The 27,503-nt window shown below is 40.2% G+C and overlaps 1 protein-coding gene across 2 annotated transcripts in view; it reads left to right on the top strand.

The window, feature by feature from the left end:
• The first annotated feature begins 6,286 nt into the window (after nucleotides 1–6,286).
• The window catches only part of LOC119620357 (uncharacterized), a 47,333-nt gene continuing 26,116 nt past the window's right edge, over nucleotides 6,287–27,503 (top strand). Inside the window, exons 1-3 of one of the 2 annotated variants that reach the window (XM_073004704.1) lie at nucleotides 6,287–6,373; nucleotides 10,741–10,829; nucleotides 13,069–13,134. In XM_073004704.1, coding sequence (XP_072860805.1) covers nucleotides 10,743–10,829; nucleotides 13,069–13,134 — 153 coding nt within the window. In that variant the 5' untranslated portion in view covers nucleotides 6,287–6,373; nucleotides 10,741–10,742. The other variant, XM_073004705.1, reaches the window with a different exon arrangement.

The following is a 27,503-nucleotide window of genomic DNA, read 5'->3' as shown; positions in this document are numbered from 1 at the left end:
CCCTTATCTGCAACTGTAAAAGACAGACATTCCCAGAGCGATCATTTTAGAGACCTTCCCCTAGGAATGCATTCCCTTTCTCAGGGCTGTTCCTTGCTGAGAAAAAGAATTCAGTGATATTTCTCCTATTTGCTTTTGAAAGAAGAGAAATATGGTGCTGCTCCACCTGGCTCTCAGGCAGCCAGACCTAATGGTTATCTCCCTTGTTCCTTGAACATCACTGTTATGCTGTTCTTTTTTCAAGGTGCCCAGATTTCGTATTGTTTAAACACACATGCTTTACGAACAATTTGTGCAGTTAACGCAATCATCATGGGGTCCTGAGGCGACATACATCCTCAATTTACGAAGATGATGGGATTAAGAGATTAAAGTAAAGACAGGCATAGGAAATCACAAGCGTAATGATTGGGGAAGTGATAGATGTCCATGAAACCTTCACAATTTATGTTCAGAGATTGCAGTAAAGACAGGTGTAAGAAATTATAAAAGTATTAATTTGGGGCCAGGTGCGGTGGCTCAAGCCTGTAATTCCAGCACTTTGGGAGGCCGAGATGGGCGGATCACGAGGTCAGGAGATTGAGACCATCCTGGCTAACACGGTGAAACCCCATCTCTACTAAAAAATACAAAAAACTAGCCGGGCGAGGTGGCGGGCGCCTGTAGTCCCAGCTACTCGGGAGGCTGAGGCAGGAGAATGGCATAAACCCAGGAGGTGGAGCTTGCAGTGAGCTGAGATCTGGCCACTGCACTCCAGCCTGGGCGACAGAGAGAGACACCGTCTCAAAAAAAAAAAAAAAAAAAAGGTATTAATTTGGGGAACTAGTAAATGTTCATGAAATCTTCACAATTTATGTTCTTCTGCCATGGCTTCAGCCAGTCCCTCCATTCAGGGTCCCTGACTTCCCGCAACACCCATTCCCACCTCCTCCTCCTGTGCCTTCCTGTCCTGCAGGGGCTGGGAAACTGAAGGGGAGTGATGTGGCCACAGAAGAAACACAGGAAACCACCGGCAGCTGGAAGCAGTGAGAAATGGAATTCCCCCTAGGCCCTTTGTAGGAAGTGGGGCCCTGCCAACACCTTGATTGCAGATTTCTCACCTCTAGAACTGTGAGAAAATTAATTTCTATCGTTTTAAGCCACCAAGTTTTTGGTCATTTGTCACAGATCCACAGGAAACTCATATGTGTCTCACGCATCAGTAAGCAGCATGGTATTCTGGATCTACTGGAACGGTCTTGCAATGAGTTCAGATAAGAATTACTAAAGGCAATTGGTGAAATTAAACATCTTTCCAGCCTGCTGGCCAAGGTGAGGAGAGACAGCTTTTTACTGGTGTTTGCCAGTCCTTGTTCAAATTTCTGCCCTTAACCTCTAAATTCACAGAGCACAGAGAAGCATTTGCTTGTCTATTTCACTCATGAAGCCAGCGTTCCAGCTTGAAGGCCTGTTAGACTGCAGACAGATTGGCACTGGGATACAAAAAGGAAACACCCACATTTCCGGTGGTAGACAGTTCAAAGTGTAGTTGGGATGTAGAGAATCAAAGCAGAGAGTACAATGCAGTGATAAAGAATATCAGCTGCGGTTGGGCGCAGTGGCTCAAGCCTGTAATCCCAGTACTTTGGGAGGCCGAGACGGGCGGATCACGAGGTCAGGAGATCAAGACCATCCTGCCTAACCTGGTGAAACACTGTCTCTACTAGAAAATACAAAAAACTAGCCAGGCGAGGTGGCAGGTGCCTGTAGTCCCAGCTACTCGGGAGGCTGAGACAGGAGAATGGCATAAACCTGGGAGGCGGAGCTTGCAGTGAGCTGAGATCCAGCCACTGCACTCCAGCCTGGGGGACAGAGCAAGACTCCGTCTCAAAAAAAAAAAAAAAAAAAAAAAAAAGAATATCAGCTGGGCAGAGTGGCTCACACCTGTAATACCAGGACTTCGGGAGGCTGAAGTGGGCAGATCACTTGAGGTCAGGAGTTCAAGACCAGCCTGGCCAACATGGCAAAACCCCATCTCTACTAAAAATACAAAAATTATCTGGGAGTGGTGGCAGGTGCCTGTAATCCCAGTTACTTGGGAGGCTGAGGCAGGAGAATCAGTTGAACCTGGGAGGCAGAGGTTGCAGTGAACTGAGAAGATCATGCCACTACACTTCAGCCTGAGTGACACAATAAGACTCCATCAAGAAAGAGAGAAAGAAAGAAAGAAAGAGAAAGAAGGAAGGAAGGAATGAATGAAGGAAGGAAGGAAGAAAGGGAGGAAATCATAGAGTTATGCCCAGAGTCTAGTCTAGTGCAAAGCAGAATACCTAGTATAATACAGGAGTGAGTAGTACAGGAGGTCTTCCTGGAAGAAGTGGCAGCTGAGCTGAGTTCTGAAGATTGAGTGGGCGTTTGCCAGGTCTATTGGCATGCTTTTAGCTGCTAGTAACAGACAATTACAATCACTCCCAATGTTCCCTCCAAATCATTGCCACTATTTTGGAGTTTTCTTCCAGATACATGTGTGTGTATGTGTATCTCATAAGTTTAAAAAGTTTTAGAATAGGCCGGGTGCAGTGGCTCACGCCTGTAATCCCAGTAATCTGGGAGGCCGTGGAGGTTGGATCACCTGAGGTCAGGAGTTCGAGACCAGCCTGACCAACATGGTGAAATCCTGTGTCTACTAAAAATGCAAAAATTAGCCAGGCATGGTGGCAGGTGCCTGTAATCTCAGCTACTCGGGAGGCTGAGGCAGGAGAATTGCTGGAACCTGGGAGGTGGAGGTTGCAGTGAGCCAAGATCACTCCATTGCACTACAAGCCCAGGTGACAACAGTTTGAGACTCCATCTCAAAAAAAAAAAATTAGAATAATCTTGTACATGTTATTAACTTTCATTTTACATTTAACTTTTTAAAAATGATTAAACTTTTCTCAGCATATTCTCATCATTAAATATTATTTAAAATATCATTTTAAGGTTAGATAGTATTTTATCATATAAATAATTCATATTTACTAGTCCCCTGTTGTTGAATATATATGTATTGTTGAACATTTATGTTCTTTCCAGTCTTTCAATATTGTACATACTTTTTTTATCTCTCTCTTATTACTTATGTAGGAAAAATTCATAGATGTTGAATTACTGAGTCAGAGCATAAACATTTTAAAGACTTCTAATATATTCAGCCAGAATGCCCTTCAGAAATATTACACCAATTTGTTCCAGCAGTCATGAGAACACGCACTTGCATGAGCTCTTGCCAACACTTGATATTACACCGTTATTGCATTCCAATCTGTTAATCATTTCTTTTTCTTTCTTTTTACCCTTTTTGCTTGGAAATATCTTCCCTAGCCCAAGATCAAATAAACAATAACTTTTCTCATTTAAAAAAATAATTATTTAATCAGTCTAGAATTTTGGTTTTTGATATAAGAATCATGATGATTTTATGATATTCTGCCCGCCAACCAGAGCAGTGCTGGAGAGGTGCAGAGATGGCTTCCTGTTTCCTGTTTCCTGTTTCCTCCAAGTTCTGGGCCTGTGATTTAGGGATCTGCTGGTGAGAGAGGTTCAAAACATCTTCCTACCTTATTTCATGGACTGTCATTGTTTCAGGAAGCAAATTATACCATCAGCTCCAGGAAGATTTTTCTCCACTGCTTCATCTGTCTTAAGATCAGTCCATTGCCACCTGATTCTGCATTCTGCCATCCGATGGGCTTAGTGCTGGGTCATGTGAGGAGTTTCTATCTTTGTCTGTGTTCTAAATTTGCAGGTATTTTATTTAAAGTATGGAAGCAATTTGATTAGAAGTTACTAGCCAGACTTTGCATTAGGTTTTAATATCTTGTAGAATAGGATTACTTTCTCTTTTTTTGCTTTAAAATTCCTCATTACTCTTTTGCATAATGTTTAATCTCCCTTGTGGCCCTTTTTGAAGTTCTTCCCCAGTCCCTCATCTGTCTCTCTGGTATTTTGATTGGCATTTGCATTATATGTATTAATGAGAGGTAATTTGGCATTTAAGAAATGTCTTATTTTTTCCTGATCATAAAATTATTTGTTCTTTACAGAAGATTTAGAAAATACAGAAAAGCATTAAAAAAAAAGTATTACTTTTAATCTCACCACTTAAAGGAAAAAACGTGCAAACATTTTGCTGTATTTCCTTTCAGACTTTTTCTTAGTTTATACATGTTTGAGCATGCATAAAACTTGCATTGATATGATTATGATATTTCATCTTCCTATCCAGAAGAATAGAGTATGTCTTTCCATATTCCACTACAAAGAACCAGTTGGACTTATTTATTTATTCCACTGTTAATCTGTTTTTATTAATTCTTGTATTCTACATTTTGTACATTTCTTTGATTTCTCACTAGTTTCTTGAGTAAAATTCTTTGTTCATTTCACTCTCTTGATTGATAATGAAAGCATTTAAAGATATGAATTTGACCTGTTTTGTAGCTTTGACTAAATAGAGACAATAAAATCTAGAAACTTCTGAAATAAATTAAACCTAATTTAGAGAAAAAAGGAAAGTGCGCATTTTCTGTAGAGTACAAGGCACAACATATATATTTAAAATTAGGCTGTTATTAATATTATAAAATCAAGTTATTATTCATATATTCCATATCTTATTGCATGCTACCTAGAATTATCAAATATTAACAGCAGGACAAAAAAGTCCTCACTAGTAATTTTAGGTGAGAGTTTGAGGTAAAGATGAGGGCATGATATCACATAGGGTTTCTTTCATATCTATCAAGACCCTAGGTCTGTGATTTTGTGCTTCCTTATATGCACAGAGACTGATTTGTAATTGCAGTGAATTTGTAACATACTGATATTCCTGCCCTTTTACATTACCATAGAAAAGCAAAACCCAGACCTCCTAATCAAACTGACAGATTATTGTATCTCTACCTCAGAATATCGACGAATCCACCAGCAACCATGATGATATGCTTTGACTCTGTGTTCCTACCCAAATCTCATCTCAAATTGTAATCCCCATGTGTCAAAGGAGGAACCTGGTGGGAAGTGACTGCATCATGGGAGCAGTTTCGCCTATGCTGTTCTTGTGACAGTGAGCGACTTCTCACAAGATCTGTTGGTTTTACAAGTGGCAGTTTCCCCGGCTCTTCCCTCTCCTCATGCCTTGTGAAGAAGTTGCTGCTTCCCGATTGCCTTCCACCATGATTGTAAGTTTCCTGAGGCCTCTCCAGCCATGTGGAACTGTAAGTCAATTAAACCTCTTTTGTTTATAAATTACCCAGTCTCAGTTATTCTTTAGAGCAGTGTGAAAATGGACCAATACAGGAAATTGGTACCAAGAGTTTGGGGCACTGCTATAAAGATACTGGAAAATGTGGAGCAACTTTGGAACTGGGTAATGGGCAGAGGTTGGAACAGTTTGGAGGGCTCAGAAAAAGACAGGAAGATGTGGGAACATTTGGAGCTTCCTAGAGACTTGTTGAATGGTTTTGACCAAAATGCTGATAGTGATGTGGACAATTCCGTGTGCATTTTGTTGGGAAGAAGGGTCCTAAGTTATTCATTCATTCTTCCTTCGTTTCATTCATTATGCGAGCAGTCTCCTAAGTAGGCACTCTGAGTAATAAACTCCATGAGACGTAGTTTCTATCATCAAAAAATATCGTCTTTGGTAGGGAAGAAAGTAAAGAAATCTTAATATAGCTCTTGGACAAGCAGCCCTTGAATAAGTGGTCAAATAAATTTGTTGCAAATAAATACTTTCAGTCATTGTGTTTTAAGAATTATCATTTGTATGCATGAAGGAGAACTTCTACAGCTATTTGTCTTCAAAAAGACTTTTTCTTTGTATTTCGAATAATTTTGGCCTCAAATTTGTATTTTCAGGTGTTCATATCCATTCTACTTAATTGGTATTGTTGTCATCAATTGCCATCTCTTCCAACTCTGAGGAAATTGTCATAAAGGGAATTGTTCAGAAATAGTGTTTCCGAGCACTTGTTCACATATTTGTCTGGATCACATCTATCTGTTCTCTCAATGGCTTTCTTTCGTCCCACCTAAATGTTCCAAGGCAAGGGTTGTGTCATTATTTGTATCTCTAGTGCTATTGCTTTTGATACATAGTCAAGGCTTCTCAACAGAAGTATATCAATTGGCATTTTTTCGCACCCCGAAAGAGCCAATTCCTTCACTAACGCAGACAAAAGGGGCGGGGGTGCTCAGGCGCTGAGGATTCTGGGCACTGTAGTTCCGACGCTCCGGCTGCGCAGGCGCAATGCCCTGCCTGGAGGCCGGCCCCACCGAACCGCCGCCATTGCTGGAAGCGTTCCCGCCCTGCTCTGCGAGTGCCCTCAGTTGTCCTCAGTTCTGCCGCCAGGTACTCGTTGTCCCGGGCGCCTGGCCTCGGTTGCCCGCCGCCCCTCCCTTGGCGCTTGGCTCCCGGCGGCGTCTGGGGCGTGGCCGTTCCCTCTATAGCCCCAGACCCTGAGCGGACCCGCCCACCCCTGAGAGGCGATTGGGGCTGGGCCTCCTTCTCGAGTGTGGGTTCAGTCACCAGCCGGCCCCCATCATAGGTCGGGCCCCGTGCCCTCTGAGGCCTCTTGACCCGGGTCCGAACCCGGGAACCTCCTCCCTGGCGGGCCTGGCGGCGCTGGGGTTAAAAAGAGCCGTGTGCGGGGCGTGAGCTGGGATTCGAGTAGGAAGGGCGGGCCCCTTACCGGACTTTTCCTGTCTTCCCAGCCCCACGCCTTGCTGGCCCTGAGGAGGGCATACCCGGAGTGGGTAGAGGAGAGCAGATAGGGAAAGAGGGCGAGGTTGGCAGGAGCATGTCCATGCCCGCTGTGGCTTCTGAACTGGCAGGGATGAAACTAGGTTTCACATCGGGGGAACCAGCGCTACTCAGTAACCGAGGCAGCTTTTCCTGAAATACTGCATTTCAAATACTGTAATCACCTTTTAATCACTTGTCACTCCCTGTCATGACAATGGTGTTATTGCATTGATTGGGAAATGCTGGACTGGTGCATGGCGCTGAGATTCTTAGCAAAAACATGGATCCTTCGTTATTTCTAAATAACTACACTGGCCAAGGAAGCTAAACAAGTAAAGTTTCTCCTTCAGTCTCTGGATACTTTTGCAATAGCTGGAAAGACAGAGCTTGTAAATATCTAGGGAAATTATAACTGGAGAATATTGGCCTAGATATCTTCTGCATAATGACAAAGGGGATAGTAGAAATATATAATGTGGTTACCCTCATGTACTAATAGCTGATTCATTGTGCTCAAGTGACTTGCCTGTAGTCACAGTTCTACAGTAGCCAAACCACGGTTAGAACCTGGGGCTGTGACCAGCCGCTCTGGGATTTTATTCCTATTCCAGACTCCTATGTATATGTAGATACTTCTTCTTGTCTACTTGGAAAGTACAGAAAAGCAGAAAGAAGGGTTAGCATCACAGCCCCAGGTGTCAGAGGTCTCAGTAGAGTTTTGGCTTACTCGCAGTCTTTTTTTCTATGCATTATATTTACACAATTGAGATCAAGCTGAATATATTAAATGTTAAATATTGTTCATTCTGATTATAAAATAATGTGTTTATTGCAGTTTGGTTGCTAAACATACGTTACTAGCATAATTTACATGAAGTATTCTCACGGAGTTTATTAATATTTACAAGTATTTTTTAAATGACTCAGCTCACTCTTGATAAATGTTAAAGATGTGGAAAACCGTTACTCTAGATCTGAGGAATTGAAAATGCCTTATGTTGCTCTTTGTACGTCTGCTTTAGTGTTCGGGGGCTTGGGGGTGTGCAGCATTCTTGGCTCATTTTTTTTCTTTGCAACCTTGTAAAACTTGGGGGTGAGTGTATGGGCTTGGGAGGGAGAGTCAGTTTTCAAGCTCTCTGAAGTAATATGCAACATCATATATGCATGTGCATTATTCTGTGGACAAGGTCAGATTCTCAGATGGGTCCATACCCCCAAAAATTTAAGTTTTACTGGTATGCATAGATTGTGTAGTGGTGAGATCAGGGCTTTCAGGGTATCCATCCCCAGAATAATATACATTACACCCATTAAGTAATTCCTTATTCTCCACCCACCTCCCACACCTTCACCCTTCAGAATCCCTATTGTGTATCAGGACAGTATTTCTTAAAATACTACACTAAAACTAAAACATTATATAATTTAACATATTACATATTATATAATTAACATGTTAACATATTAAACTAAATATTTCTTGAGGTGTACTTGTTCAAGCGATGTGTATTTCCTTTTTTTTTTTTTTTTTTTTTGAGACGGAGTCTTGCTCTTTTGCCCAGGCTGGAGTGCAGTGGCCGGATCTCGGCTCAATGCAAGCTCCACCTCCCGGGTTTACGCCATTCTCCTGCCTCAGCCTCTGGAGTAGCTGGGACTACAGGCTCCCGCCGCCTCTCCTAGCTAGTTTTTTGTATTTTTTAGTAGAGACAGGGTTTCACCGTGTTAGCCAAGATGGTCTCGATCTCCTGACCTCATGATCCGCCCATCTTGGCCTCCCAAAGTGCTGGGATTACAGGCTTGAGCCACCGCGCCCGGCCACCAAGCGATGTGTATTTCTGTGCCTCACATCTGGAGATCTTGATTTTGATCTTGGATGGAGCCAAAGAATTTCCTTTTTAATAAGCATATCCAGTGAGTTTTTTGCATTCTTAGTTATTTGAGACCCCTCTAATTATACATGGAGTGTTTTCATTAGAAAATGGGAGAGGAGTCATAATTTTCATTAGATTTGCAAAAGGCTGTATAACAGAAAAATCTAGAGAAACACTGGTATAAGGCAAAACCACTTACTGGTTGGTTACCTTGAGGCTTCAATACAGGAATCACCTCAGACTATTCTTTCTATACCTCTTTTATCTCCACGCTGCACTGCTTTCCTCCCTCAACTTCTCATTGTTTCTCTTCCACCAAAACCTTTTCATTTTGCCTAAGAAAGCCCCAGTGTCATGAAAGAAACCACTCTACATTTTTAAGATACTCGCTTTTTTTTTTTTTTTTTTTTGAGACGGAGTCTCGCTGTGTCGCCCAGGCTGGAGTGCAGTGATGCAATCTCTGCTCACTACAACCTCCACCTCCCAAGTTCAAGCAATTCTTGTGCCTCAGCCTCCCGAGTAGCTGGGACTACAGGTGTGCGCCACCACTCCTGGATGACTGTTTTGTATTTTTTAGTAGGGACGGAGTTTCACCATGTCAGCCAGGCTGGTCTCGAACTACTGACCTCAGGTGCTCTGCCTACCTCAACCTTCCAAAGTGCTGGGATGACAGGTGTGAACCACCATGCCCAGCCAAGATATTTACGTGTTTTCTTGATTTAACTAAACCCTGGTCTCCTCCTTGAGTTAGTACATTAATCTGACAGTATAAGTTTCAGTATACCCATATCTATTTAATTATTTAATTTTTGTATCTCTAATATTCTTTGCATTCATGATAACCTTGCTTTATATATTAATATTCTTGTTTTTCAAAAAATAATGGCTAAGTACTTCAAATACCTTTTCAGATGAGCTTCTGATTGTTAGACACTGTAAGGTTAGATTGAGTTCTGCTATGTTTATTGAGCAAAGCTACTGAACCTTATGAGAAGCAAGGTGCATTTCAGGGAAGGAGCAGATTCCACATGTTTAAGCATAACAAAGGCCCTAGCTGCAGGACCATATAATTACTTATAACACTTTTTGCACAAGGTAGAGTTTCTCAAAAACTCAATACTTACTATGTCACTGCCCTTTTATTCATGAGGCTAATATTACCATCCTAGAAGAATTTATATTAACAATCTGGACTGTTTGATATCCTACATCAGGCACTCCTGGTTCTTGAACCAAACTCAGCCTCAGCAAGGCCATACATACCATTAGCCAAAGGTAGAAAAGCAGTGCCCAAGCATCCCTGGAAAAGATCTCTGTCACCCTGTTCCTCCATAGTATAAAACTTTTTTTAGGTATATACTTTTTTTCAGTATAGAAAGACTACAGCTTAATGCTTTGTGCACTGAATTTCATGTCTCTTCTATTATTATTATTATACCTGCTTTCTTTTTATTTAAGTTTGCCTGATATAGAAAGGATAAAGATCTATTTGAATATCAGATTGGGAGGGGGTAAGTCAAGACTTCCAATATCATTTAAATTTTGAAGTTGTAGTGTTCTCTTTACACGAAACAGATCTCTGAAAATGTTAAGAAATTGACTCTTCGTAGGAAAGGCAAGAAAAGGAAATTCTTAGAATATTTAATTGTTAGATGAGTAAGTAATTATGGCAAAGAAAGATTGAAGTATTATTTTGTTGTACTTCACACAGCATGTTGATTCAGTGGAAAAGGTATAGGCTTTGGAATTAGATTGATTTGGAGTCATGTATTTGCATGGCCTTGGGTAGTTTAATTTTTCTAGACTCAGTTTCCTCATCTATGGAATGAGAATATTATTCCTATTAGGTTGATGTGAAAATAACATGAGAAAATATTTTAAGACCTCCTTGTACAATGGCTAGCCTGTTAGTTGTGACTATAGTTAACAGTGCTAAAATCTCGAGCTCTGCAGGAGCAAGGGTCTTTGTGCTTCACTGATCTTAAGGGTTACTCTTGTGCTTCCTTAGGAAGGCCATGCTCACTTGTATGTCAGGATTCCAACTTGGTAAGTCTGAAATTCCCCAGGCAGGATTGGTTTTCATGGCTTATTTCTCTTCCTTAGATATGTCTTTGCAAGACTCCACTCTTTCCAGAGAGGGGAAGCCAGAGGCAGAGATTATGGCTGCTGTGTTTTTTTCAGTTGGACCTCTGGTAAGTTGGGATTCCCTGTTTTTGACCTACTCTCTTGGTTTGAGAGCATGTTTACTTTTCCCGAAGGCTTGTGACTTCTCTACTTCCCCGACACCGCTTCTGGGAACTCAACTAAATAGACCCATGAAAATTGAGTTCACAGTAAAGGCAGTAAACTATGGGAGGATTCACTATACTTACTTAACCAAATATCAGGACACATGATCTTTCAGAAAATATCTGAGCTGTCATTAGTTATGACAGGCATCTTTAATTTTGATGTTAAATTTGTATTGTTCCCAGCAAATTTCAGTTATTTATGGGACAGCAGAATGGAATATTTTTCAATTGGAAAATTTTATTTAGGAAATTTTGGCAAAAATATATGTACACAAACACATACCCCAGCCCTGATTTATAGGAGCCATTCTCCTTGTGCCACTGTCAGTGATCTTTTTTCTACCCATTAAGAAGTGATCAGATTTAATAGATTACATTGAGAGAATATGTTTAAGACAGTGCTTGGCTGTAGGGAATTTACAGTTTCATTGAGGTAAAATGTACAAAAGTAATAATTATGTTATTTAGGTGAATAATAGTTGCTTATCAGTATGATAAAGATGATGAGTACTATGAAAAGAAAGAAATGGGACGATAGTGTGGGCTAAACTGGTCATAGAAAGTTCATGAGGATAGCTAGATTTAAGCTGGTGCTGAATTACAAATGGGATTTTAATTGTCATAAAGTATTTGTGAAGATAGTTCAGGTGAGAAAGGGGTTTAAGGGCAAGGCTTCAGAGGCAGAGAACAGGGGGTGAGCTTGTGATTCAAGTTGGAAAGTTGTGACAGATAGGGCTGGAAATGAGATACTTGAGATGAATCTTTTAATGTTTCCCTGAAGGCACTGAAATGTGTATGTGTGTTTGAGTGTCCTTGGGATTAGTATTAATGTGATAAAAGCTGTGCTTTAGCAGTGACTTTTTAAAACAGATTCTGAAGAAAGAGAATACCAACAAAAATAGTTTGTTATAGTAATGATCTATAATAACCTGTGATTCTGGTCTTTTATTCTTTGTAGCCAGAACATGTGACATGTAAATAGTCCTTAAAACATACCCTTGAAAAGATAAATAAAACCAAAATGTTGCCCTTGATCACTGGGTACAACCGTATTTGTCTAGTCATGTATCACCGGATCAACCCGTCTCTATCAGAGATTGAAGATTCACATCATCATTAATTTTCTGGAATCTGAATATTTGTGCATTTTTAGGCAAGAAGTTGTTGAGGGAGAGTTAGTCTGACATTTTTTCATAATGATCTTTAAATATGTAGTTTTATTATCCATAATTTTTTTAAATGGCACAAAATGTGAAATGGATAACTATTACTAGAAGATAAAGTAAAATTTCATTTCATTTATAAAATCAGGCCCTCATGGGCTGGGTGTGGTGGCTCATGCCTACAATCCTAGCGCTTTGGGAGGCTGAGGTCGGCAGAGTGTCTGAGCTCAGGAGTTCAAGACCAGCCTGGGCAAAATGGCGAAACTCTGTCTCTACAAAAAAGAGCACAAAAAATTAGCCTGCATGGTGGTGCGTGCCTGTAGTCCCAGCTACTCAGGTGGCTGAGACAGGAGAATCACTTGAACCTGGGAGGCAGAGGTTGCAGTGAGCCAAGATCGCCCCACTGCACTCCAGCCTAGGCAGTGACAGAGTGAGACTCTGTCTCAAAAATAAATAAATAAATAAATAAGGCCCTCATGGAGATACAGTTTCTAAGTTTTGGAAGAAAACAATGTTATGAGAGGTTGCTGAAATATTTCCTAAGTGACTGCTGAGCCATATCTCCCCACCAAACACTGTAATGATTTTTCAATTGTAGAAAACAGATAGTAGGTTTTGAATATTATTCTTGAGCAAGATAGATAATTTCTGAGAAATAGATTTCATCCCAATATGAAAAAGCAGACTTGCGTAGTGTCTGAAGGCCCTTTATTGTAAGTTTATTTTTGTTTTGATAGGTTCTTTGTTAAAAGCAGTTATATCTTTCTCAATCTTACATGTGTTTGTCATTGTCCCAAACAAAGTGAAAGATTATGATTGCATGTTACAATGGGACTTTGATTTCAGCCCTAAGTTAAACAGTGTATGAGGTCATCCCATATACACTGCATCCACAGTGGATTGGTGGTGCTCCTTGAGGCTCTGCTGTAGGTCATAGGCAGCCTATCACTGAGTGATCTTATCCTGTATCCTTTCAGAGCCCTGAAGTTACCCAGCCAGATGAAGATCTTCACCTTCAAGCAGAAGAAACAAAATTGGTAAAGGTAATACCTACCGTTGTACATATAATGAATACAGAGAAAATGCCTATTTTACTGCCTCTGAATCTCAATGTTACCAGTTAATTGCGAGTTCACAATGATTATTTGATTGGTATGGTAGCCCCAGGGCTGGTGGCATCAATTTAACAGATTTCATTTCTCTCAGAGGTGGCAGCCCTAATCTAGCCAGACAGTCACATCATGATTACTAATGGTAAAATATTCTGTCATCACATAGTCTGATGATTGTGCTGCTTTGTAAGACCCAGTGCTGTGCCATTAAAAAATACCAAGAGTACATCAACATTGTGGAAATCGTGTTAAGATGAGTTTAAATTGGTTTAGATATTTTATTTCATTTTATTTATTAAGGCTTTCTTATTTGTGAGTACTGAATCCACTTGATTTTTCCAGAAAAAGTAAAAATCAGAAATTTGTTGTGATGAGAAAAATTATCCAAAACTTAGAAATAAATAAAAGATAAATGTAGGCCGTTTCAGAGTCATATTAGACCACTGTATTAACAAGCCTGTCTAAGGGTTATCTGACATAGCAGGGGACGGTTACATTGTTTGATTTACCATTTACTATTAATTAATATTTAGATCCTAAAAGATATTAACTTGTACAAGATTGAAACGTTGCAATTATTTTTGCTAGGATAAAAGATAATCCCCAAAGTTATGGTATTACTGTCCTGTAGGACATTAATCAGGTTTGTATCTAATTTTGCAGTCTTATTCCAGCATTCTTTTTTCTACTATCTGTATATCGGTTTCTTGCATCTCCTTCAAACTTGTCTAGCTGCTGATCCCTCATTAATGACTTAAGTAAATCTTTGACAGGTATTCACTATGCTTTTAGAAGAATTATGTTTTTAAATTTTTTAAGATTATCCTTTGAAAGCTGATTTTATTCCAGAGATGTTTTATATAAAATGTGGTTTTTACTTTTGCTTCTATGAGAAAATACATTCTGAGATTCAGTTTTATACATAATATTTTTGAAATGATTTTTCAATTTTTTTAACATGTAATGACTTAGATTCTTAAAAATTTAAGGTAGAGATATTCATAGTTTTAGACTTTGAACCATGAACCTTAGGAAAATGCCATACTTTTTGACATGGTGTACAATTCATATGGTTTATTTTTGTTCTGACAGGGAGTCCCTGGTAGAAGATTAATTCTGTCTAGCTCTTCCCTAAATTCTGCATCCTTTGTTTTTATACATACTGAACATAGCTTAGTTTAATGTTAGTTTGAATAGAACCAATGATTTGATGATAACTATCAATAAGTTATTAATTTAATTTAATTGGTTTTTTATTTGCTTGATTTTGTTATAACTATTGTTGACATTTTCTTTTTTTTTTTTTTTTCTTTTTCTTGAGATGAAGTCTCGCTCTGTCACCCAGGCTGGAGTGCAGTGGCACAATCTCGGCTCCCTGCAACCTTTGCCTCCCAGGTACAAGCGATTCTCCTGCCTCAGCCTCCCAAGTAGCCGGGATTACAGGCACCTACTACCACGCCCAGCTAATTTTTGTATTTTCAGTAGAGATGGGGTTTCACCGTGTTGGCCAGGCTGGTCTTGAACTCCTGACCTCAGGTGACCTGCCTGCCTCAGCCTCCCAAAGTGCTGGGTTACAGACATGAGCCACCGTGCCCAGCTGATATTTTCAATTAGTGTGGGTTTTTTTGTTTGTTTGTTTGTTTGTTTGTAGTATAGTCCTTTAAAAGAAGAACTTTCAATGCTAAATGTCTTTTATTTTACAGGTACATGTTTTTTAGTGCAAACGTCTAACAAAGAAACTATAGAAGATTGATGAAGAACTCTTATTGCATGATTGTTATAATCAGACCCAAAAGGAACACATCAAGACAAAGAGTCTTGATATTTTCTGACATATGTAAGATTAAGACACTTACATGCTAGTGAAGTCACAAACTAAAACCAGTGAGGTCATGGACAGTGAGTATCATAGTGCCAGTATATATGTCGTAACTTTTGGTGAACAACTTAATTTCCCAACAACAAACAACTAGATAAGCATAGCCTCAAGATGAACAGGAGATAATAAGAAGCCTTTAAAAACCTCCCAGTAGCTGGGACTAGGCACCCACCACCATGTCCGGCTAATTTTTGTATTTTTAGTATAGACGGGGTTTCACCATGTTGGCCAAGCTGGTCTTCCAACTCCTGACCTCAAGTGATCCACCCACCTCAGCCTCCCAAAGTGCTGGGATTACAGGCATGAGCCATGGCACCTGACTGGGTTATTATATGATCTTGATGAAGGAGGGAATTCTGATGAAATTTCAGTGATATCAGTGATGTGATAGACTTAAAGCAAAATAGGCTCTGTATAAAAGAGTCAATGCCATGTCCAGACTGCATAATGGACCTGGGATCCTATTTCCTTGGAAAATACAAAGTTAAATGTAAAATTACATATTCAGAAACCCCTCATGTGAAAGTCTGCATCTGAGTTGCAGATAACTGCTTTTCAGCATCAAAGTCACTTTCGTTCTTTCTGATGTGATTTCGGACTACACAATTTCTGACAGCCTGTGACTTTAAAAGACGAGGTGTCATAATGAGTAAGAAAGCAGTAGTTGCTCAAAACGGGTAAATTATGACATTTTACAGCTGCAAAATGACCTTAGAAGAAATATTGTTTGCTGTTAACTTTTCAGTGGGTTTTATTTGTGTCTATTCTAGCTTGAGGTGTGGAAGGGCAGAATTTTGCTTTCTCAGTATAAGCTAATTTTTACTTTCTCGAACTCCATCAAAAAGAAACTTTTACATCAGTCTGGCTTAATGTTATTTTCTCAGTGTCTTTGAGGTAAAGAATATGAGGCTTATGATTTCTGGTTTCCATTGTATGCATCAGTGTGTTATCTTAGAATCAACGATTTCTGGGTATTATGTATTAGGTTTCCAATTTTGTCTAAATTATGAATAGAGTTGGTCTGGGATGGTGCAATTGAAATAAATGGGTACTCTTTTAGCTCCCTAGGAACTTTTTGCAATAAAAATAAAACTTAATAGTAATAGTTTCTTCAGTTTAACAGAGTTCAGTTTCTGAATAAAGGATACTTAAGTGAATTTACTTTCACCAAGATCAGAATGCCCTCAAGATTCTTAGAAATTGTTTTAGTCTGTTTGTTGCCATATAAAGGAATACCCAAGGGTGGGTAATTTATAAAGAAAAGGGTTTATTTGGCTCACAGTTCTGCAGTTTGTATAAGAAGCATACTGCCAGTATCTGCATCTTGTGAGGGCCTCAGGCTGCTTCCATTCACAATGAAAAGGAAAGAGTGCCAGTGTGTGTAGATACCACATAGCAAGAGTGGGAGAGAGAAGGGGCCATGCTCTTTTTTTTGTTTTTCTGAGACGGAGTCTCGCTTTGTCACCCAGGCTGAAGTGCAGTGGTGCGATCTTGGGTCACTGCAAGCTCCACCTCCTGGATTCACACCATTCTCCTGCCTTGGCCTCCCGAGTAGCTGGGACTACAGGTGCCTGCCACCACGCCTGGCTAATGTTTTTGTATTTTTAGTAGAGACGGGGTTTCACTGTGTTAGCCAGGATGGTCTCGATCTCCTGACCTAGTGATCTGCCCACCTCAGCCTCCCAAAGTGCTGGGATTACAGACGTGAGCCACTGTGCCCGGCCCATGCTCTTTTAAACAGCCAGCTCTCATGGGAACTATTAATAATAGAAGGAGAACTCACTCATTACCATGAGGATGGCACCAAGCCATTCATGAGGGACCCAGCCCCATGACACAGAGACCTCCCATTAAGCCCCATCTCCAACATGGGGATCAGTTTTGAACATGAGGTTTGGGGGGAAGGCATCGAAACTATTGCAGCAGTTTTATGTTTCAAAGCTTAATTCACACTTCCACATTCTACAATCAATATTTCATTCGTTCTTCATGCCACACAAACCTCTGATTTTTTGTGATTATTTATTTACCTGATTTTCCCCTGGGAGAGAAGAAAAAGATTGTCTTTCTGGCAGTATTTTTTTTTCCTGTGCACCATTTAATAAGAAAAGAGAGGAATGTACATTTTCTGGGATACTTTGGACTTTGTTTTTAATAAAACACCCATGATAGTCACTACAATCTTATCAAACTAAGCAGATAACCTTTAGAACACTGAATAGAAACTTACTCTCTCTCACAGTTTGAAAGGAGGCAAGGAGCCTCAGTGTCGTTCTTTTAAAAATACACAATGCCAATTGGTAGGTGCTGGAAATGCAGCCTAACAATGGAGCCACTCCAGGCATATATACTCCTTTGTGAGGGGAAGGTGCAGTGAACCTGGTTTAGCAAATTTACCATCCTACCCAAAAGCCAATGGGAGCAGCCCTTCTGGAAGACCAGTAAGGTCAGTAGCACAAGACCAGGCCCCCAAAGGGTGCTTGGCATTGCTCTATTCTGAGGCCCTACAAGAGATAACACATACCTGTCAATTCTCTGTGAATTTCCACCTCCATCTCATAAGTGAATTATTTTTTTAAAAGAGTGGCAGAAATAGCTCCCCATGACATCCTTTTCAAATATTGGTGGGTCAGTGGAATTGGCATCTGTACAGAGGGCCCATATTATTATTTGGGGAACACGACAGCAGGGAAAGATCTGATTCAACACTTGCATTATCCAGACCACTGTACTTTAGGGCACTCTTGATCCTGAAGCTATTTTCTTTCTTTCTTTTTTTTTCTTTATTATACTTTAAGTTCCAGGGTACATGTGCACAATGTGCAGGTTTGTTACATATGTATACTTGTGCCATGTTGGTGTACTGCATCCATTAACTCGTCATTTACATTAGTTATATCTCCTAATGCTATCCCTCCCCCGCCCCGCCTCCCCCAACTCCATGACAGACCCCAGTGTGTGATGTTCCCCACCCTGTGTCCATGTGTTCTCATTGTTCAATTCCCGCCTATGAGTGAGAACATGCAGTTTTTTTTTTTTTTTTTTTTTTTTGTCCTTGCGATAGTTTGCTGAGAATGATGGTTTCCAGCTTCATACATGTCCCTACAAAGGACATGAACTCATCCTTTTTTATGGCTGCATAGTATTCCATGGTGTATATGTGCCACATTTTCTTAATCCAATCTACCATTGATGGACATTTGGGTTGGTTCCAAGTCTTTACTATTGTGAATAGTGCTGCAATAAACATACGTGTGCATGTGTCTTTATAGCAGCATGATTTATAATCCTTTGGGTGTATACCCAGTAATGGGATGGCTGGGTCAAATGGTATTTCTAGTTCTAGATGCTTGAGGAATCGCCACACAGTCTTCCACAATGGTTGAACTAGTTTACAGTCCCACCAACAGTGTAAAAGTGTTCCTATTTTTCCACATCCTCCCCAGCACCCATTGTTTCCTGACTTTTTAATGATTGCCATTCTAACTGGTGTTAGATGGTATCTCATTGTGGTTTTGATTTGCATTTCTCTGATGGCCAGTGATGATGAGCATTTTTTCACGTGTCTGTTTGCTGCATAAATGTCTTCCTTTGAGAAGTGTCTGTTCATATCCTTTGCCCACTTTTTGATGGGGTTATTTTCTGGGGTTTTTTTGTTTTTGTTTTTTTGAGACGGAGTCTCGCTTTGTTGCCCAGGCTGTAGTGCAGTGGTGCAATCTCAGCTTACTGCAAGCTCCGCCTCCTGGGTTCACACCGTTCTCCTATCTCAGCCCCCCAGGTAGCTGGGAGTACAGGCGCCCGCCACCACACCCGGCTAAATTTTTTGTATTTTTAGTAGAGACGGAGTTTCACCGTGTTAGCCAGGATGGTCTCGATCTCCTGACCTCGTGATCCGCCCGCCTTGGCCTCCCAAACTGCTGGGGTTATAGGTGTGAGCCACTGTGCCCGGCTGTTTGTTTTTTTCTTGTAAGTTTGTTTGAGTTCTTTGTAGATTCTGGATATTAGCCCTTTGTCAGATGAATAGATTGCAAAAATTTTCTCCCATTCTGTAGGTTGTCCGTTCACTCTGATGGTAGTTTCTTTTGCTGTGCAGAAGCTCTTTAGTTTAATTAGATCCCAATTGTCTATTTTGGCTTTTGTTGCCATTGCTTTTCGTGTTTGATGAAGTTCTTGTCCATGTCTATGTCCTGAATGGTATTGCCTAGGTTTTCTTCTAGGGTCTTTATGGTTTTAGGTCTAACATTTAAGTCTTTAATCCATCTTGAATTAATTTTTGTGTAAGATGTAAGGGATCCAGTTTCAGCTTTCTACATATGGCTAGCCAGTTTTCCCAGCACCATTTATTTATTTATTTATTTATTTATTTATTTATTTATTTATTTTTGAGATGACGTCTCGCTCTGTCGCCCAGGCTGGAGTGCAGTGGCCAGATCTCAGCTCGCTGCAAGCTCTGTCCCCCGGGTTTATGCCATTCTCCTGCCTCAGCCTCCCGCGTAGCTGGGACTACAGGCGCCCGCCACCTCACCCGGCTAGTTTTTTGTATTTTTTTTAGTAGAGATGGGGTTTCTTCGCCCAGCACCATTTATTAAATAGGGAATCCTTTCCCCATTTCTTGTCAGGTTTGTCAAAGATCAGATAGCTGTAGATGTGTGGTATTATTTCCGAGGGCTCTGTTCTGTTCCATTGGTCTATATCTCTGTTTTGGTACCAGTACCATGATGTTTTGGTTACTGTAGCCTTGTAGTATAGTTTGAAGTCGGGTAGCGTAATGCCTCCAAACTTTGTTCTTTTTGCTTAGGATTGTCTTGGCAATGCGGGCTCTTTTTTGGTTCCATATGAACTTTAAAGTAGTTTTTTCCAATTCTGTGAAGAAAGTCATTGGTAGCTTAACAGGGATGGCATTGAATCTATAAGTTACCTTGGGCAGTATGGCCATTTTCATGATACTGGTTCTTCCTGTGCATGAGCATGGAATGTTCTTCTGTTTGTTTGTGTCCTCTTTTATTTCACTGAGCAGTGGTTTGTAGTTCTCCTTGAAGAGGTCCTTCACATCCCTTGTAAGTTAGATTCCTAGGTATTTTATTCCTTTGAAGCAATTGTGAATGGGAATTCACTCATGATTTGGCTCTCTGTTTGTCTGTCATTGGTGTATAAGCATGCTTGTGATTTTTGCACATTGATTTTGTATCCTGAGACTGCTGAAGCTGCTTATCAGCTTAAGGAGATTTTGGGCTGAGATGATGGGGTTTTCTAAATATACAATCATGTAATCTGCAAACAGGGACAATTTGACTTCCTCTTTTCCTAACTGAATACCCTTTATTTCTTCCTCTTGCCTGATTGCCCTGGCCAGAACTTCCAACACTATGTTGAATAGGAGTGGTGAGAGAGGACATCCTTGTCTTGTGCCAGTTTTCAAAGGGAGTGCTTCTAGTTTTTGCCCATTCAGTATGATATTGGCTGTGGGTTTGTCATAAATAGGTCTTATTATTTTGAGATATGTCCCATTAATACCTAATTTATTGAGAGTTTTTAGCATGAAGGGCTGTTGAATTTTGTCAGAGGCCTTTTCTGCATCTATTGAGACAATCATGTGGTCATGTGGTTTTTGTCTTTGGTTCCTTTTATATGATGGATTACGTGTATTGATTTGCATATTTTGAACCAGCCTTGCATCCCAGGGATGAAGCCCACTTGATCATGGTGGATAAGCTTTTTGATGTGCTGCTGGATTCGGTTTGCCAGTATTTTATTGAGGATTTTTGCATCGATGTTCATCAGGAATATTGGTCTAAAATTCTCTTTTTTTGTTGTGTCTCTGCCAGGCTTTAGTATCAGGATGATGTTGGCCTCATAAAATGACTTAGGGAGGATTTCCTCTTTTTCTATTGATTGGAATAGTTTCAGAAGGAATGGTACCAGCTCCTCCTTATACCTCTGGTAGAATTTGGCTGTGAATCTGTCTGGTCCTGGACTTTTTTTGGTTGGTAGGCTATTATTGCCTCAATTTCAGAGCCTGTTATTGGTCTATTCAGGGATTCAGCTTCTTCCTGGTTTAGTCTTGGGAGGGTGTATATGTCCAGGAATTTATCCATTTATTCTCGATTTTCTAGTTTATTTGCATAGAGGTGTTTATAGTATTCTCTGATGGCAGTTTGTATTTCTGTGGGATCGGTGGTGATATCCCCTCTATCAGTTTTTATTGCATCTATTTGATTCTTCTCTCTTTTCTTCTTTATTAATCTTGCTAGCAGTCTATCAATTTTGTTGATCTTTTCAAAAAACCAGCTCCTGGATTCATTGATCTTTTGAAGGGTTTTTTGTATCTCTATCTCCTTCAGTTCTGCTCTGATCTTCATCATTTCTTGCCTTCTGCTAGCTTTTGAATGTATTTGCTCTTGCTTCTTTAGTTGTTTTAATTGTGATGTTAGGGTGTCAATTTTAGATCTTTTCTGCTTTCTCTTGTGGGTATATCGTGCTATAAATTTCCCTCTACACACTGTTTTAAATGTGTCCCAGAGATTCTGGTATGTTGTGTCTTTGTTCTCATTGGTTTCAAAGAACGTCTTTATTTCTGCCTTCATTTCGTTATGTACCCAGTAGTCATTCAGGAGCAGGTTGTTCAGTTTCCATGTAGTTGAGTGGTTTTGAGTGAGTTTCTTAATCCTGCATTCTAGTTTGATTGCACTGTGGTCTGAGAGACAGTTTGTTATAATTTCTATTCTTTTCCATTTGCTGAGGAGTGCTTTACTTCCAACCATGTGGTCAATTTTGGAATAAGTGCGATGTGGTGCTAAGAGGAATGTATATTCTGTTGATTTGGGGTGGAGAGTTCTGTAGATGTCTATTGGGTCTGCTTGGTGCAGAGCTGAGTTCAACTCCTGAATATCCTTTTTAACTTTCTGTCTCGTTGATCTGTCTAATGTTGACAGTGGGGTGTTAAAGTCTCCCATTATTATTGTGTGGGAGTCTAAGTCTCTTTGTAGGTCTCTAAGGACTTGCTTTATGAATCTGGGTGCTCCTGTGTTGGGTGCATATATATTTAGGATAGTCAGCTCTTCTTATTGAATTTACCATTATGTAATGGCCTTCTTTGTCTCTTTTGATCTTTGTTGGTTTAAAGTCTGTTTTATCAGAGACTAGGATTGCAACCCCTGCCTTTTTTGTTTTCCATTTGCTTGGTAGATCTTCCTCCATCCCTTTATTTTGAGCCTATGTGTGTCTCTGCACGTGAGATGGGTCTCCTGAATATAGCACATTGATGGGTCTTGACTCTTTATCAATTTGCCAGTCTGTGTCTTTTAATTGGAGCATTTAGCCCATTTACATTTAAGGTTAATATTGTTATGTGTGAATTTGATCCTGTCATTATGATGTTAGTTGGTTATTTTGCTCGTTAGTTGATGCGGTTTCTTCCTAGCATCAATGGTCTTTACAGTTTGGCATGTTTTTCAGTGGCTGGTACTGGTTGTTCCTTTCCATGTTTAGTGCTTTCTTCAGGAGCTCTTATAGAGCAGGCCTGGTGCTGACAAAATCTTTCAGCATTTGCTTGTCTGTAATGGATTTTATTTCTCCTTCACTTACGAAGCTTAGTTTGGCTGGATATGAAATTCTGGGTTGAAAATTATTTTCTTTAAGAATGTCGAATATCGGCCCCCACTCTCTTCTGGCTTGTAGAGTTTCTGCCGAGAGATCCGCTGATAATCTGATGGGCTTCCCTTTGTGGGTAACCCGACCTTTCTCTCTGACTGCCCTTAACATTTTTTAGTTCATTTCAACTTTGGTGAATCTGACAATTATGTGTCTTGGAGTTTCTTTTCTCGAGGAGTATCTTTGTGCCGTTCTCTGTATTTCCTGAATTTGAATGTTGGCCTTCCTTGCTAGGTTGGGGAAGTTCTCCTAGATAATATCCTGCAGAATGTTTTCCAATTTGGTTGCATTCTCCCCATTACTTTCAGGTACACCAATCAGACGTAGATTTGATCTTTTCACATAGTCCCATATTTCTTAGAGGCTTTGTTCATTTCTTTTTACTCTTTTTTCTCTAAACTTCTTGCTTCATTTCATCATCAATCACTGATATCCTTTCTTCCACGTGATCGAATCGGCAAGTGAAGCTTGTGCATTCGTCACATAGTTCTCGTGCCATGGTTTTCAGCTCCATCAGGTCATTTAAGGACTTCTCTACACTAGTTATTCTAGTTAGCCATTTGTCTAATCTTTTTTCAAGGTTTTTAGCTTCTTTGCGATGGGTTCAAACTTCCTCCTTTAGCTTGGAGAAGTTTGATCTTCTGAAGCCTTCTTTCAACTCGTCAAAGTCATTCTCTATCCAGCTTTGTTCCGTTGCTGGCAAGGAGCTGTGTTCCTTTGGAGGGGGAGAGGCGCTCTGATTTTTAGAATTTTCAACTTTTCTGCTTTGTTTTTTTCCCCATCTTTGTGGTTTTATCTACCTTTGGTCTTTGATGATGGTGATATACAGATGGGATTTTGGTGTGGATGTCCTTTCTGTTTGTTAGTCTTTCTTCCAACAGTCAGGACCCTCAGCTGCAGATCTATTGGCGTTTGCTGGAGGTGCACTCCAGACCCTGTTTGCCTGGGTATCAGGCAGCGGAGGCTGCAGAACAGCAAGTATTGCTAAACAGCAGATGTTGCTGCCTGATCATTCCTCTGGAAGCTTCATCTCAGAGGGATACCCGGCTGTGGGGGGTGTCAGTCTGCCCCTACTGGGGGTTGCCTCCCAGTTAGGCTACTCGGGGTTCAGGGACCCACTTGAGGAGGCAGTCTGTCCGTTCTCAGATCTCAAACTCCGTGCTGGGAGAACCACTACTCTCTTCAAACCTGTCAGACAGGAACATTTAAGTCTGCAGAGGTTTCTGCAGCCTTTTGTTGAGCTATGCCCTACCACCAGAGGTGGAGTCTGCAGAAGCAGGCAGGCCTCCTTGAGCTGTGGTGGGCTCCACCCAGTTCGAGCTTCCTGGCCACTTTGTTTACCTACTCAAGCCTCAGCAATGGCGGGCACCCCTCCCCCATCCTTGCTGCCGCCTTGCAGTTCAGTCTCAGACTGCTGTGCTATCAATGAGCGAGGCTCCCTGGGTGTGGGACCCTCCAAGCCAGGTGCGGGATATCATCTGGCGTGCCATTTGCTAAGACCGTTGGAAAACCACAGTATTAGGGTGAGAATGACTCGATTTTCCAGGTGCCATCTGTCACAGCTTCCCTTGGGTAGGAAAGGGTGTTCCCTGACCCCTTGCGCTTCCCAAGTGAGGTGATGCCTCGCCCTGCTTCGGCTTACATTTGTTGGGCTGCACCCACTGACCTGCACCCACTGTCTGACAAGCCCTAGTGAGATGAACCCAGTACCTCAGTTGGAAATGCAGAAGTCACCTGTTTTCTGCGTTGCTGATGCTGAGAGCTGTAGACTGGAACTGTTCCTATTCGGCCATCTTGAAACTGCCCCTCTGGCAGTATTTTTTTTTTTTTTTTTTTTTTTTTTTTTGAGATGGAGTCTCGCTCTTTCACTGGGCTGGAGTGCAGTGCCCGGATCTCAGCTCACTGCAAGCTCCGCCTCCTGGGTTTATGCCATTCTCCTGCCTCAGCCTCCCGAGTAGCTGGCGCTACAGGCGCCCGCCACCTCGCCCAGCTAGTTTTTTGTATTTTTTAGTAGAGACGGGGTTTCACCGTGTTAGCCAGGATGGTCTTGATCTCTTGACCTCGTGATCCGCCTGTCTCGGCCTGCCAAAGTGCTGGTATTACAGGCTTGAGCCACCGCGCCTAGCTCTGGCAGTATTTTTAATGACAGTTTTACTAAGGTGTAATTCATATATCATAAAATTCATAAAGTATTCATTTCAGTGGTTTTTAAATATATTCACAGATAACTATCCCTGTGTGGAATTCCAGGACATTCCATCACCCTCAAAAAGAAACCCCATACCCACTAGCAGTACTCAATTCCCCCTCCTTACAGCCTCTGACAACCACTAATCTTTTCATCTCTATAGATTTGCCTATTCTGGACATTTCATATAAATGGAATGATATAATATGTGGTCCTTTGAGACTGTCTTCTTTCATTTTAGCATAATATTTTCAAGGCTTATGTGTGTTGTAGTTTGTGTCAGTACTGTATTCCTTTTTGTGGCCAAATAATATTCCAGTTGTATGGATATAGCACGTACTGCTTATCCATTTGTCAGTTGATGAGTATTTGGGTTGTTTCCACTTTGGGGCAATTAATAATGATGCTAATACATTTGTGTATATGTTTTTGTGTGAGCATATGTTTTCTTTTCTCTTGGTATATACCTAGGGTTGGAATTTTGCTGGATCGTATGATAATTCTATGTTAAACCATTTGGGGAACTGTCAGGTTGCTTTCCAAAGCAGCTGCACCATATTACATTCCCACCAGCAATGTATGAGTGTTGCAATTGCTCTACTTCTTCAACAACACTTAATATTGTCTGGCTTTTTTTATTATACACATCTCATTGGGTGTGAAGTGGTATCTTACTGTATCTTATGGATTTTATTTTCCTAATTACTAAGGACTTTGAGCATCTTCTCTTGAGCATACTTATTGGCCATTTGTATATCTCCTTTGGAGAAATGTCTATTCAAATCCTTTGACCATTTTTTAATTGGGTTATTTGTTTATATGTAAACACAAATCCCTTTTCAGATAAATGGTTTGTAAATATTTTCTCACATTCTTTGGTTGCCTTTTTGAGTTTTTAGTGATGTCCCTTGAAGCACAGAAGTTTTTAATTTTGATGAAGTCCAAATGATCTGTTCTTGTCTTTTGTCTATTGTGCTTTTAGTGTCATATCTAATAATTCATTGCCAAATCAAAGGTCATGAAGATGTTCCTCTTTCCTTCTTACAGTTTTATAGTTTTACTACTTACATTTCGGTTTATAGTCCATTTTGAGTTAAGTTTTGTTTATGGTCTGATGTAGAGATTCAACTTCATTCTTTGGCATGTGAATATTCAGTTGTCTCAGCACTGTTTGTTGAAAAGACTATTCTCTACTCATTGTCTTAGTACCCTTATTGAAAACCAACTGACCATTATAGTAGGGATTTATTCCTAGACTGTCAGTTCTATTCCATTGATGGAAGTGTCTGTTCTAATGTCAGTACCATACTGTCTTGAGCACTGTAGCTTTGAAGTAAGTTTTGAAAGTACCTTTGAAGTAAGTTTTGAAATTAGAAGGTATGAGTGCCTCAGCTTTCTTCTTTTTCAATATTGTTTTGAAAAACAAATTCATTTCTAAATGAATTTTGGGATCAGCTTTTCCATTTCAGAATAAAAAACCAGATGGAATTTGCGTAAGTCTTGTGTTGAATCTGTTGATCAGTTTGGAGAGTAATACTGTATTAGCAAGATTAAGTCTTCCATACTTCAACATGGGTTGTCCTCCCATTTATTTATGTATTCTTTAATTTTTTTCAGTTTTGTATTTTTATAGTTTTCAGTGTGCATGTTTTACGCGTCTTTTGTTAACTTCATTCCTGTGTTTTCTTATTTTTGCTGTTATAAATGATTTTTTTTCTTAATTTCTTTTCGAAATAGTTATTGGTAGTGTGTACAAATAATTGATTTACACACACATATAGATCTTGTATCCTGAACCTTGCTGAACTAGCTTATTAGTTCTAATAGAACTAAATTATGTGTGTGTATGCCTGGGTTTCTTAGGGTTTTTTACATGCAAGATAACATTAACTGTATAGAGAGATTACATCATTTGCAAATAGAAATTTGCTTTGTCCTTTCCTATCTGGATACTTTGTATTTCTTTTCATTTTCTAATTTTCCTTGCAAAAAATGTAGAATATAATGTTGAATAGAAGTGAGAAGGAATGGCTGGACATGGTGGCCCATTCCTGTAATCCCAGCACTTTGGGAGCCTGAGGTGGGTGGCTCAGTTGAGGACAGGAGTTTGAGACCAGCCTGGCCATCATTATGAAACCCTGACTCTACTAAAAAATACAAAAATTAGCCAGGCATGGTGGCGCACACCTGTAATCCCAGCTACTTGGGAGGCTGAGACAGGAGGATCCCTTGAACTGGCGGGGTGGAGGTTGCAGTGAACCGAAACGCACCCCTGTACTCCAACCTGGGTGATAAGCAAGATCTTGTATCAAAAAAAAAAAAAAAAAAAAAAAGAGAAAAAGAAAAGTGAGAAGGGACATTGTTGTCCTCTTTGTGATCACAGAGGGAATGCATTCAGCTGTTTACCATTAAGTATGATGTTAGATGTAGGTTTTCACAGAGTCTTTATCGGGTTGATGATATTTGCTTCTATTTTTAGTTTGTTGAATTATGTCAAATGCGTTTTTGAATCTATTAAGATGATTGTGCAGTTGTTCTTTATTCTATTGATTGATTTTTTTGTATTACATAAAATACAAAACC

The sequence above is a fragment of the Chlorocebus sabaeus genome, chromosome 16, assembly GCF_047675955.1.
Source record: "Chlorocebus sabaeus isolate Y175 chromosome 16, mChlSab1.0.hap1, whole genome shotgun sequence".
In the NCBI taxonomy this organism is placed as follows: domain Eukaryota; kingdom Metazoa; phylum Chordata; class Mammalia; order Primates; family Cercopithecidae; genus Chlorocebus; species Chlorocebus sabaeus.
This window is presented reverse-complemented; position numbering and strand designations above follow the sequence as displayed.